At 46.4% G+C, this 10848-nt stretch overlaps 1 protein-coding gene across 8 annotated transcripts in view; it reads left to right on the top strand.

The window, feature by feature from the left end:
* LOC117667843 (uncharacterized) overlaps positions 1-10848 on the top strand; it is a 31570-nt gene that overhangs the window by 2603 nt on the left and 18119 nt on the right. For 3 of the 8 annotated variants that reach the window (XM_034421454.3, XM_060693335.2, XM_087883940.1), the window contains 3 exons: positions 6151-7078; positions 8636-8710; positions 9792-9917. In XM_034421454.3, coding sequence (XP_034277345.3) covers positions 6151-7078; positions 8636-8710; positions 9792-9917 — 1129 coding nt within the window. Of the gene's footprint in view, positions 1-16; positions 110-6150; positions 7079-8635; positions 8711-9791; positions 9918-10848 lie in introns of those variants that run through there. The other 5 variants (XM_060693334.2, XM_087883937.1, XM_087883938.1 and 2 more) reach the window with 3 other exon arrangements.

The raw sequence follows: 10848 nt of genomic DNA, 5'->3' as shown, positions 1-10848 counted from the left end.
GCCCCTCCCTGCGTCCTCCCCCCCCTTGGGAGGCGGAGTTTCTGAGCCAGGTGTGCTCTGATCTCCTGCCCTTTGCTCTGGGTGGAGTGGCCGAAGGCCTGGAGAAAAGGTAAGGGGGAAGGAGTGGTAGCCGATGAGAAATATCCCTTCCCCCCCAATTCTCCCCAGGGAATGGTTCCCCCCCTCCTTTCCCAAACTGGGGAGTAGGAAGGAAGTTTCCGTGGGGCGAGGGCTTCCTCCTTCTTCAGCCCTTCTTGGTCTGCTCAAAATCCAGCCCAAGAAGTTTGCTGTAAGCTGGTCTCCCGGCTCTGCTTTGGTTTGCAAACCCTGATTTGCAAACTGCACGTCAAAGGGACAAGAGTGGGGTTTGTGGCATCTCTGGAAGGTGACATCGCTAGGCTAAAGGGACCAGAAGCCTGACTTGGCGGCTGGTTCTTCCTGTTTCTGAATCTGGGCAGGGCTGAGAGCAGAGAAAGGCCGTATTCTTAAGGACAGAAGAAGCAGGTACCTGTCGGATGGCTACGCGGATTTGCTCCAGGCCAGCTGGAAACCAGTAGGGTGACCTGTTGATTTGGGAGGTGCTGGGGTTTGGTCTGCAAAGATGTACTGGTTGAGTGACACGAACCCTGATGGGACTGGAAGGCTTTTAGCTTTGTTGTATTTTAATGCGCTTGATTGTGTAAGTTACGTCATATTTGTGGGAAAATGCGTCCGCTACTTTCATTTTTAAACTGGAGCACGACCCGTGGAGTCTTCCCTTTAAAATAAGACAGCTTCATGCTTCTCTCCTTCTCTCTGTCTGCCTCTCTCTCACACACACACACACATACACTTGTTAGCCTTATCAGTTTTTGTAAACATTGGAAGAGAGTTCCATACGGGATGTATCCATGCATGCAAACATTTATGACAGGGAACCAACCTTATGTAATTCCTTTCCTCTATTGATCTTTTCCTTTAAGCCTCTTATTATTCGATTACCATCTGCCTCCTTTCTTGGTCATCCAAGTGGGGCTTTCTTGTCTACAGTTGTTGTGCTTTCCAAAGAAAATCGAAAGTGTTAGGGGAAATCGAAAGTGTTAGGGAAAAGGAACAAAGATGATTAGGGCGCTGGAGGCTAAAATATATCAGTTGGGGGAATTGGGTTTGTCTAGTTCAATGATGGCTAACCTTTTTGCCATCGCGTGCCAAAAGCGAGGGGGCTGCCGGTGGGGGGGGGGCGCGGCCGTGCCTGCCCACACTCATAATTCTATGCGCCCCGTCCCCCACGCATGCGCACGTAACCCCCCCGCACTCCCCCTGCTTTTGGCATTTGATGGGACGGTGGGCCCAGTAGGCCTGTTTTTTGCCCTTCCCAGGCTCCAGAGGTTTTCTAGGAAGTTGACAAATGGGCCGTTTCCAGCCTCTGGAAGGCCTCCAGGTGGGTGGGGAAGGCTGTTTTCACCCTCCCCAGGCTCCTAGAAAGCCTCTGGAACCTAGGGAGAGAGAAAAATGGGTGTTCCCCACACACACAGAGGCCCTCCGGAGGCAGGAAGCAACCTGTTTCCCTACTTCCGGTGGGCCCAGAAGGCCCAAAAATCAGTTGGCCAGTGCGCACATGCACGCCGGAGCTGAGCCCGCGTGCCCACTGGTATGGCTCTGCCATAGGTTCGCCATCCCGGGTCTAGTTTAATGAGAAAGAAGGACTAGGGGAGACACGATGGCAGTGTTCCAGTATCTCAGGGGTTGCCACAAAGAAGAGTGGGGGTCAAGCTATTTTCCAAAGCACCTGAGGGCAGGACAAGAAGCAATGGGTGGAAACTAATCAAGGAGAGAAGCAACTTAGAACTAAGGAGAAATTTCCTGACAATTAGAACAATTAACCAGTGGAACAACTTTTCCTTCAGAAGTTGTGGGTGCTTCATCACGGGAGGTTTTTTAAGAAGAGACTGGACAATCATTTGAAATTGTACTGTAGGAAGAAATATCCTTCTGGGTTCAGCTCCAAGTGGGGGAAAAGACACTGGAAACATGGAGACTGCTTGAAAAGATGGTTTAATAGTGGACAGGATCACATGGCTTGAGTTCCTGAACAGAAAAGGGGGTGAGACGCAGTGAGTCCCCGGGTTTTAGGCACTCTCTGGCTTTGAACTTCCTGGGGCCCAGAAAGAGTATCCTGATTGGTTGTCAGACTCCCAGGGGGTGGGGGTCTTAGCTAGCCTTGCTGATGATGTAATCTTCCCGGGTGCCATGTGGTGAATTTCTGTTGGTAGATGGGTCCTATTGTGTTGCAGATGATGGCCCATTGTCAAAGATTGAGTTTCTGCCTCTGGTCCATTGACAAAGGGTGGGGGCAGGAAAATGGGAGCTGCTTCCTCTTTAAAACATGCTTCTCTATTTCTCATCCAAGGAAACATAATATTCTGCCTTTTTCAATATTTCCTAAAATATTTCATTCTTCTAGGAAAGGGGTGGGTGCTAACTTCCTACAGTACTATAGGGTCTCCTGCTTGAGCAAGGGGTTGGACTAGAACAGTAGTGAAATCTGAACCGGTTTGCTACAGGTTCGCTGGCAGTTCACACCAAATGTGCCCTGCGCGCACATGCACAATACACACCAAAAGGAGGCTTGGGAAGGTAAGTAGAACACTGGGGGGGAGGGGAATCAGCTGTGGTGCACGATCTTGGGAACCTTTTTTAAAAACTTTTTTTAAGCATTTTTTACTACCGGTTCGGGCGAATAGGTAGTAAAAAAATGCTTTAAAAAAGTAAAAAAAAAGGTTCCGACGATCACAGCTGTGCTACGCAATCGTCAGAACCTTTTTTAAAAAATACTTTTTAAAAGCATTTTTAACTACCAGTTCCGGAGAACCGGTAGTAAAAAAAAATGCTTAAAAAGTTAAAAAAAAAAAAAAAGTTCTGACGATCTGCTGAGTGATCCTCGGAACTTTTTTTGTTTTACATTTTTTTTACTACCAGTTCAGGCGAACTGGCCCAAACCGGTAACATTTCACTCCTGCACTAGAAGATCTCCAAGGACCCTTCCAGCTCTATTCTGATTGATTGATTGATTGATTACTCTTGGATTCTGGCCAGTGGTGAAATCTAAAATTTACTACTGATTCTGTGGGTGTGGCTTAGTGGGGGGGTAATGTGACGGTGGGTGTGGCCAATTTTTTTTTTGTTTGTTTTAAAACCATTTTTTCTACAACCTCTTCGGCGAAGAGGTTGTAAAAAAATGCTTTCAAAAGACTGACAAGGCAGAAGCTTTTTTTCTTTTAAAAGCCTCTGCCGATCAGGCAACTCAGCTTGGATCGTCAGAGGCTTTTAAAAGAAAAAAAAGGCTCTGCCGATCAGGCAACTCAGCTGGGATCATCAGCTGACGATCCCTTTGACGATCCCAGCTGAGCCATGCGATCATCAGAGGCTTTTTTTTTTTAACTTTTAAAAGCATTTTTTTGGCCGAAGAGGTTGTAGAAAAAATGCTTTTAAAAATTAAAAAAAAAGCGTCTGATGATTGTGCGGTTCAGCTGGGCATGGGGAAGGGCAGGGATTTTTGCTACCGGTTCTCCGAACCACCCGCCTCCATCGCTACTGGATCAGGGAATCTGGTCTGAACCGGGAGCATTTCACCCCTGATTCTGGGCCAGGGTCTCATCTGAAAACAGCCAGGTCTTCCTTTGAAGCTTGTATGTCCTACTTGCCTGACCCAGACAGTCTTTCTGAGCAAGGAAAAGGGATGAAAGCTTGGGTATTTTTGCACTGTGTTTCCCCACCCTCTGTAATTACTACATCTATAAGACCTGGAACGAAATCACAGCATAGAATATTCCTTATGCCTTTTAAAGCACGCTTTTATGATTTTTGCTCTTCCCCGGTCAGGCACAATTACTTTGAGCTCTTTGTGTGTGTGGGGGGGGTGTCGGGGGATACCTACTTATGTTTTTCAGGAAGATTATTTTGCTTGCTTGCCGTTTTCTCCAAACTTCCTTCTTGTCCATAAATTTCCGGTTTTTGGTTGTGCGAAGAGTCACGTTTGGAGAATCAGTTTTGTAGTATAAAATGGGAAGGTTTGCAGTAGGAATCTGTGGTGGCCCGTTTTTTTTTTTTTGGTTCATCTTGTGGACCAAGATGCAGAGATCTACAGAGAGTGGTCAAAATAGTCAAAATGGCAGCCATGGTGGTTCAATAAAAGCTCCACCCATTTTTATGTCCCATGCGTAGATGGCTCTTCAGTCACATCATTGTCACCATTTTCATTTTTTTTAAAAGACCACCCCTTGAGGTAACCTTTGTGTACAAATAGTCCTCAACTTACGACCATCATTGAGCCCAAAATTTCAGTTGCTAAATCATCAGAAGCCCCCCCCCGCATGTACTCCTGTCCCTGCCCACTACAGTATAGGTAGTCCTTGACTTACGACCACAATTGAGCCCAAAACTGATGTTGCTAAGCGAGACATTTCCGAAGTGAGGTTTGCCCCCATTTTACAACCTTTCTTGCTACTGTTGTTAAGCGAATCACTCCAGGTTGATAAATTAGTGACCCGGTTGTTAAGTGAACCTGGCTTCCCCATTGACTTTTGCTTGTCAGAAGGTCACTAAAGGGGGAATCCCATGACCTTGGGACACTGCAACGGTCATAAATATGAACCGGTTGCCAAGCATCCGAATTTTATTCACGTCATGGTCATAAGTGTGAAAAAGGTCATAAGTCACTTTTTTTCTGTGCCATTGGAGCTTTGAACAGTTTACTAAACGAACTGTTGTAAGTCGAGGACTACTTGTATATACAGTATAACTATTTTTTCACACTTAACGATTATTGCAGCATCCCAGGGCCATGTGATCAAAAAAATATATTTTTTTAATTTGATTTATATGCCGTCCTTCTCCGGAGACTCAGGGCGGCTTACAATGCGTTAAGCAATAGCCTTCATACTTTTGTATATTTATATAAAGTCAGCTTATTGCCCCCACAAACTGGGTCCTCAATTTACCTACCTTAGAAAGGATGGAAGGCTGAGTCAACCTTGAGCCTGGTGAGATTTGAACTTACAGTAATTGCAGACAGCTGGTGTTAATCACAATGCTATCAGTCTGCTGAGCCACCAGGCCCTTTTGACTCATATTTACGACAGTTGCAGTATCCTGGGCACACACGATGACCTGTTGTGACCTTCTGACAAGCAAAGTCAATGGGGAAGCCAGATTCACTTAACAACCATGCTACTACTTAACAACTGCAGGTGAATTCACTATCTCACTTAGCAACAGAAATGTTGGGCTCAATTGTGGTCGTAAGTCGAGGATTGCCTGTCGGTTTTTTTTTAAGGAACCTCACTGCAGAGGCTGATAGCCTATATGCCATTATGTCAAAGCTTGTAAATACTCTTAACATTTCTTATTAATATATAAAACAGAGATATCACCATCAAAAACTCTCTGTGTCCATGGAAGTCTATGGAGATTCTCAGTCATTCAGGTCATGGTTGTCCCAAAGGTGCTTTTTCAGGAGGCAAAAAAAAAAATCTTTTTTGTTTTTATTTTTCTTTGAAGACCTTTCACTTCTCATCCAGGAAGCTTCTTCAGCTCTGATTAGATCAGGGGTGTCAAACTCGATTTCATTGAGGGCTGCATCAGGGTTGTGTTTGACTTTGGAGGGCCGGGATGGGTGTGGCTGGGATGGGCATGGCCAGCTCGACGTCACTCAGGTTGGGGGCGCTTGTGGCGGCCCAAGCACTCTGCCAATGAAAACAGGCTCCCGAGCTCCGTTTCCGACTGCGACGGCCTCCTGCAACCCTCCTGTGGACCTCCGCAGCTCCGTTTTCATTCCCAGAGGCACCACAGGCCGATCCTTCACTGTTTCCAGGGCGGCCCCACAGACCAGATCTGTGGGCCGGATCTGGCCCCCGGGCCTTGAGTTTAGATTAGATGGTGGGAAATGGAAGGATTTATAATGACCAGCTGACTGCAAGGAATATAAATCCTTCCATTCCCTCACCATCCAGTCAGAGCTGAAGAAGCTTCTCGGATGAAAAGGGAAACGTCTTCAAAAAACAACAACAACAAAAAAGTCCAGTTACCTCCTGAAAAAGCACCTTCGGGATTGGGTCCATGGAAGTCTGAGAAAAACTGGAAATAAAAGATTCCTTTCTGTTCCGCTTCCAGCGCTTCTGAATTCATGGAGAGCCCCAACAATTTCTGCCGCCTTTGTGGCACCGTGCTGCGTGGGAATCATCGGCGGTGGCTTTTCAGCCGGAGCAATAACAGCTCACGCCCCAACCTGCTGGTGATACTGTCCTACGTCCTCGACCAAGAGCTTCCGCAGCGTGGAGATGGGCGCGGAGAATTCCTGTGTGGGAAATGCGCCCAGGTCTTGGGGCGGGTGTACCATTTCGACACGGTCATCGCCCGGGTTCAAGCTCTCTCCATTGAGCGCCTCCAGCGCCTGCTTTCGGAGAAGGACCAGTTGGCCCGCTTGCTGCGCCATATTTACATGCGGCGGTTTCCAGATAACGGGGCCTCCGTGTCCTACACGGGCCAAGAGATCTCAGCCAGCATAGCAGATTTGCCCCAAGTGCAGTACCAGCGCCTTCTGCAGGATGATATGGCCCTCTCCGAATATGAGTGCTGGGCTGACGCCCCCGACAGCAGCCAGCCAGGCACCCCGTGTCGGAACCGCCAATGTCGCAGCTGCCATGGGCTGAGGGTGGACGACAACAATTATGAGTGGGTGTGCCGGACACCGAGGCGGCTGGGAACCTGGTCCCCTATCTTCCCCCTCTGCCGGGACAAGTCGCAAAGCATGCCCACCGTGTGCTGCGCGGGCTCTCAGGCCTCTCTGCGGTCCCATAGTTTGGGGGACGTCGAGTCGTGTTCCATGCTATCGTTGGATACTTTGCCAGAATCGGAATTAGCCTCGGAAGCGCTGAAAAATCTGAAGGACATTAGAAGGAAGCGGCTGAAGGTCCCATCGGGCAGTAAGATCCCCGTCTTGGTGGGCAACTGGCGGGGGGCCACTCCCCAGAGAGAGAGCCCCCTGGGAGAAGAATCCTATGAGGACCTGATGGATGAGTTTCTGCCTCTTGAGCCAAAGGTAAGCAGCACGAAAAAGTAAGGTAGGGTCAGCTGAGTTCAGGCATAGTGATAGTCCTCAATCAGGGTGGATTTGATTTAAATCGAGTCGATTTAAATCATGATTTAAATCATGATTTAAATCACTAATAAAAAGACTTGATTTAAATCAACTCGATTTAAATCATAATTTTTAAAGAGCAACTGTCATCTCGGCTACTCCTTTGACCCACTGTTGACTCACCGATAGTCCCAGTGTTGCAGAATATACAGCCTCATGCTACATAACTCAGCTCCATTTCATGCTGAATAAACTAAATTATTTATGTATCTTAAATAGAAAACTATCTTATGATAGATTTTTACCCCAAAAGTTTTTTATTAAAATAAATTCAATAAAAATAAAAAAAATCTGATTTGAATAAAAAAATCCGATTTAAATCAAAAAAATCCAATTTTTTTTATTTTTAAAAAAAAATCATTGATTTTTATCCACCCTGTCCTCAATATATGACCGCAAATTGAGCTCAACATTTCTGTTGCAAAGCGAGACAGTTGTTAAGTGAGTTTTGTCCCATTTTATGACCTTGCTTGCCACCGTTGTTAAGTGAATCACTGCAGCTGTTAAATTAGTAGCATGGTTGTTCGGTGAATCTGGCTTCCCCACCAACAATGCTTGTCAGAAGGTCGCAGAAGGGGATCACGTGACCTCGGGACACTGCAACCGTCATAAGTACATGTCAGTTGCCAAGCGTCTGGATTTTGATCACGCGACTGTGGGGACGCTGCAGCAGTCATCAATGTGAAAAACGGTCATAAGTCGCTTTTTTTTGGTGCCGTTGTAACTTGAACAGTCACTCAACAAATTGTTGTAAATTGAGGACTACCTGTAATCCTAGGTTGTGGTTGGTTCTAACCACCATTTGTTGTATAAAACAATGGTTGGGTTCAGACATCCTGCTAAGCTAGGGTTATCTGAGACACAGCGATGGGGTTCATGTATGCCACAATGAAACAAATGACATTAGGGCTGAACCCAGGAGATGGCCTCAGCTGTGAAGTTTTCACTCAACCTTCAGTCTTCCTTTTTTGGAGAAAGGATAAGACGAGGCAGGATTCTGGGTCAGCTTCAGCCGTGGTGGAAGATGCACTTGGCTTTCATAAGCCTTCTTGGTGTCAGACTGAGAGGTGACCTTCCTTTCTCCACATCTTATCATCGCTGTAGATATTGGGGTCTTTGATCTGCAGGGGTGTCCTCAGGGGAGGTCAAAAAAGTCAAGATGGCAGATGCATTCATGCAAGCAAAGCCCTGCCCTTTTCTGGCATCCGTGTGGCAGCTACAATTCCCAATAAAAAGAGGGTGGGGCTACAATTGCTCAGGGTGTGTCCGCCATCTTGGATTTTGCCCCTAGATGGAGCCTAGGTGTATCTGTGCCCTATCTCAAGGGCACCATTAGCAGAAAAAGAGGTGAGTTTGGGGAATTCTGGGAGTTGAAGTCCACACATCTTAAAGATGCCAATATTGAGAAACACTGCTCTAAAGGAGGTCACACGGACACCTGTTGCTTGACTACTCAAGGGTGAAGAAGGAGGTGGGAATGGAATTAACTCAGAAAGGACCCTTTGTCAGCGTTCCAGAAAACCCCAACTCCAAGTAAGTGATGCATAAATTGAAGATGGCCTCTGTTACCCAAAGACTGGGCTGGGTAATAGAAGCAATAGAAAACATGGCTGGCTGGGGAATTCTGGGAGTTGAAGTTCACATACCTTGACATTGCCAAAGTTGAGAAACATGGCTTAGAAATTCAGTCCTATCTTAAGCTCTGAGCCAGAAACCAGGAGAGGTGGGAAATCAAGACTCCAGGCAATCTCAGATGTTCTCCAATCCCATTGAAAGGGGGATTTGTGAATGAATGTCTCGTCTAATGTGTAGTTTAATGAAGGACTAGGAGTGACATGATAGCATATCTCAAAGGTTACCATAAAGAAGAGGGAGTCAAGCTATTCTCCAAAGCACCTGAAGGCAGGGCAAGAAGCAATGGATGGAAATTAATCAAGGAGAGAACCAACCTAGAACTAAGGAGAAATTTCCTGACAGTTAGAACAATTAATCACAACTTCCATCCAGAAGTTATGGGTGCTCCATCACTGGAGGCTTTTAAGAAGAGATTGGGCAGCCATTTGTTTGAAATGGTATAGAGCAGGGGCAGTGGTGAAATTCAATTTTTTTTACTACCGGTTCTGTGGGCGTGGCTTGGTGGGCATGGTGGGCATGGCTTGGTGGGCGTGGCAAGGGAAGGATACTGCAAAATCTCCATTCCGTCCACACTCCAGGGGAAGGATACTGCAAAATCCCTATTACCTCCCCACTCCTGGGAGAAGGATATTGCAAAATCCCCATTCCCACCCCACTCTAGGGCCAGCCAGAGGTGGTATTTGCCGGTTCTCTGAACTACTCAAAGTTTCCGCTACCGGTTCTCCAGAACCTGTCAGAACCTGCTGGATTTCACCCCTGGGCAGGGGTGTCAAACTTGCGTCATCACAGCTTTATCATGTGACGTATCAACTTTTCCCCCCTTCACTAAACCGGCCGTGGGCGTGGCCAGCATGTGACGCATCCCGGCCCACGGCCTGCTAGTTTGACAGCCCTGGTATAGAAATCTCCTGCTTGTGTAGGGAGTTTGACTAGAAGACTTCTAAGGTCCCTTCCAACTCTGTTTCTGTCTTTCCCAAAGCTCCAGGTTCAGCGGTCTCTGCACCAGGACCTCCAAAGATCTTTTGATAACTTGAAGGAACTTCTTGAAACAGCCCAGGGACAGCTGAAGAGCTTTCAGGAGAAACAAGGAGAGGCATCCAACCAGGTAGAAACTTGAAGTCTTCCTTGTCTCTTTTATTAAGCAGTTCCTCCCAAGCAGTCGTGTCCGACTCTAAGGCACGGTGCTCATCCCCGTTTCTTGGCTGAGGGAGCTAGTGTTGTCTGAAGTCGATTTCTGTGGTCATGTGGCCAGCTTGGCTGCATGCCAAAGGCTCACAGAACGCTGTTGTCTTCCCACCGAAGTGGTACCTATTAATCTACTTGCATTTGCATGCTTCAGGGCTGCTAGACGGGCAGGAGAATAGAATAGAATAGAATAGAATAGAATAGAATAGAATAGAATAGAATAGAATAGAATAGAATAGAATAGAATAGAATAGAATAGAATTTTATTGGCCAAGAGTGATTGGACACACAAGGAATTTGTCTTGGTGCATATGCTGTCAATGTACATAAAAGAAAAGATACGTTCGTCAAGAATCATAAGCTGAGGCAAGAACGGGAGCTCACTCCATTGTGCAGAGCTCGGGTCTCAAACCCAATTGACAAAGTCAGAATTAAAATGGCAGAAGAAGGAAAACACTGTGACTTGTTTAACCAAAGCCTGGTTTATTCCTTTCTCTTTTCACTGATGCCAAAGAGAGTCAACTGATTGTGATGGGCTTAAATGAAAGAGGAAGTAGGCAGAGGAACATAAACCAGGATCCTGGGTTCAGATGCGAGCATAAGTTGTGATTAAAGCAAGAGAGGATTAGTAAACCAATGACTGCTTTGTTGCCGAAATTAAACACAGCTTTCTTTTTGGGATGAGTTGATGCACTAAGCTCAGCCAGAAAGAAGCAAGCAAAATTAGGGTTTAAATTAATTGAGATCCATGTCGGTCTGTCCTGTTCAGATTCCCTGGGATTAAAAACCAATTTGACATCCTTGGGTGTTTCATTAAAGTCTGTCAGCATCTTTAGATGTTATTTTTTACT

Source organism: Pantherophis guttatus, chromosome 2, assembly GCF_059756535.1.
Source record: "Pantherophis guttatus breed Tessera chromosome 2, ASM5975653v1, whole genome shotgun sequence".
In the NCBI taxonomy this organism is placed as follows: domain Eukaryota; kingdom Metazoa; phylum Chordata; class Lepidosauria; order Squamata; family Colubridae; genus Pantherophis; species Pantherophis guttatus.
The sequence above is the reverse complement of the archived record's forward strand: the minus strand, read 5'-3'. Positions and strand labels throughout refer to the sequence as shown.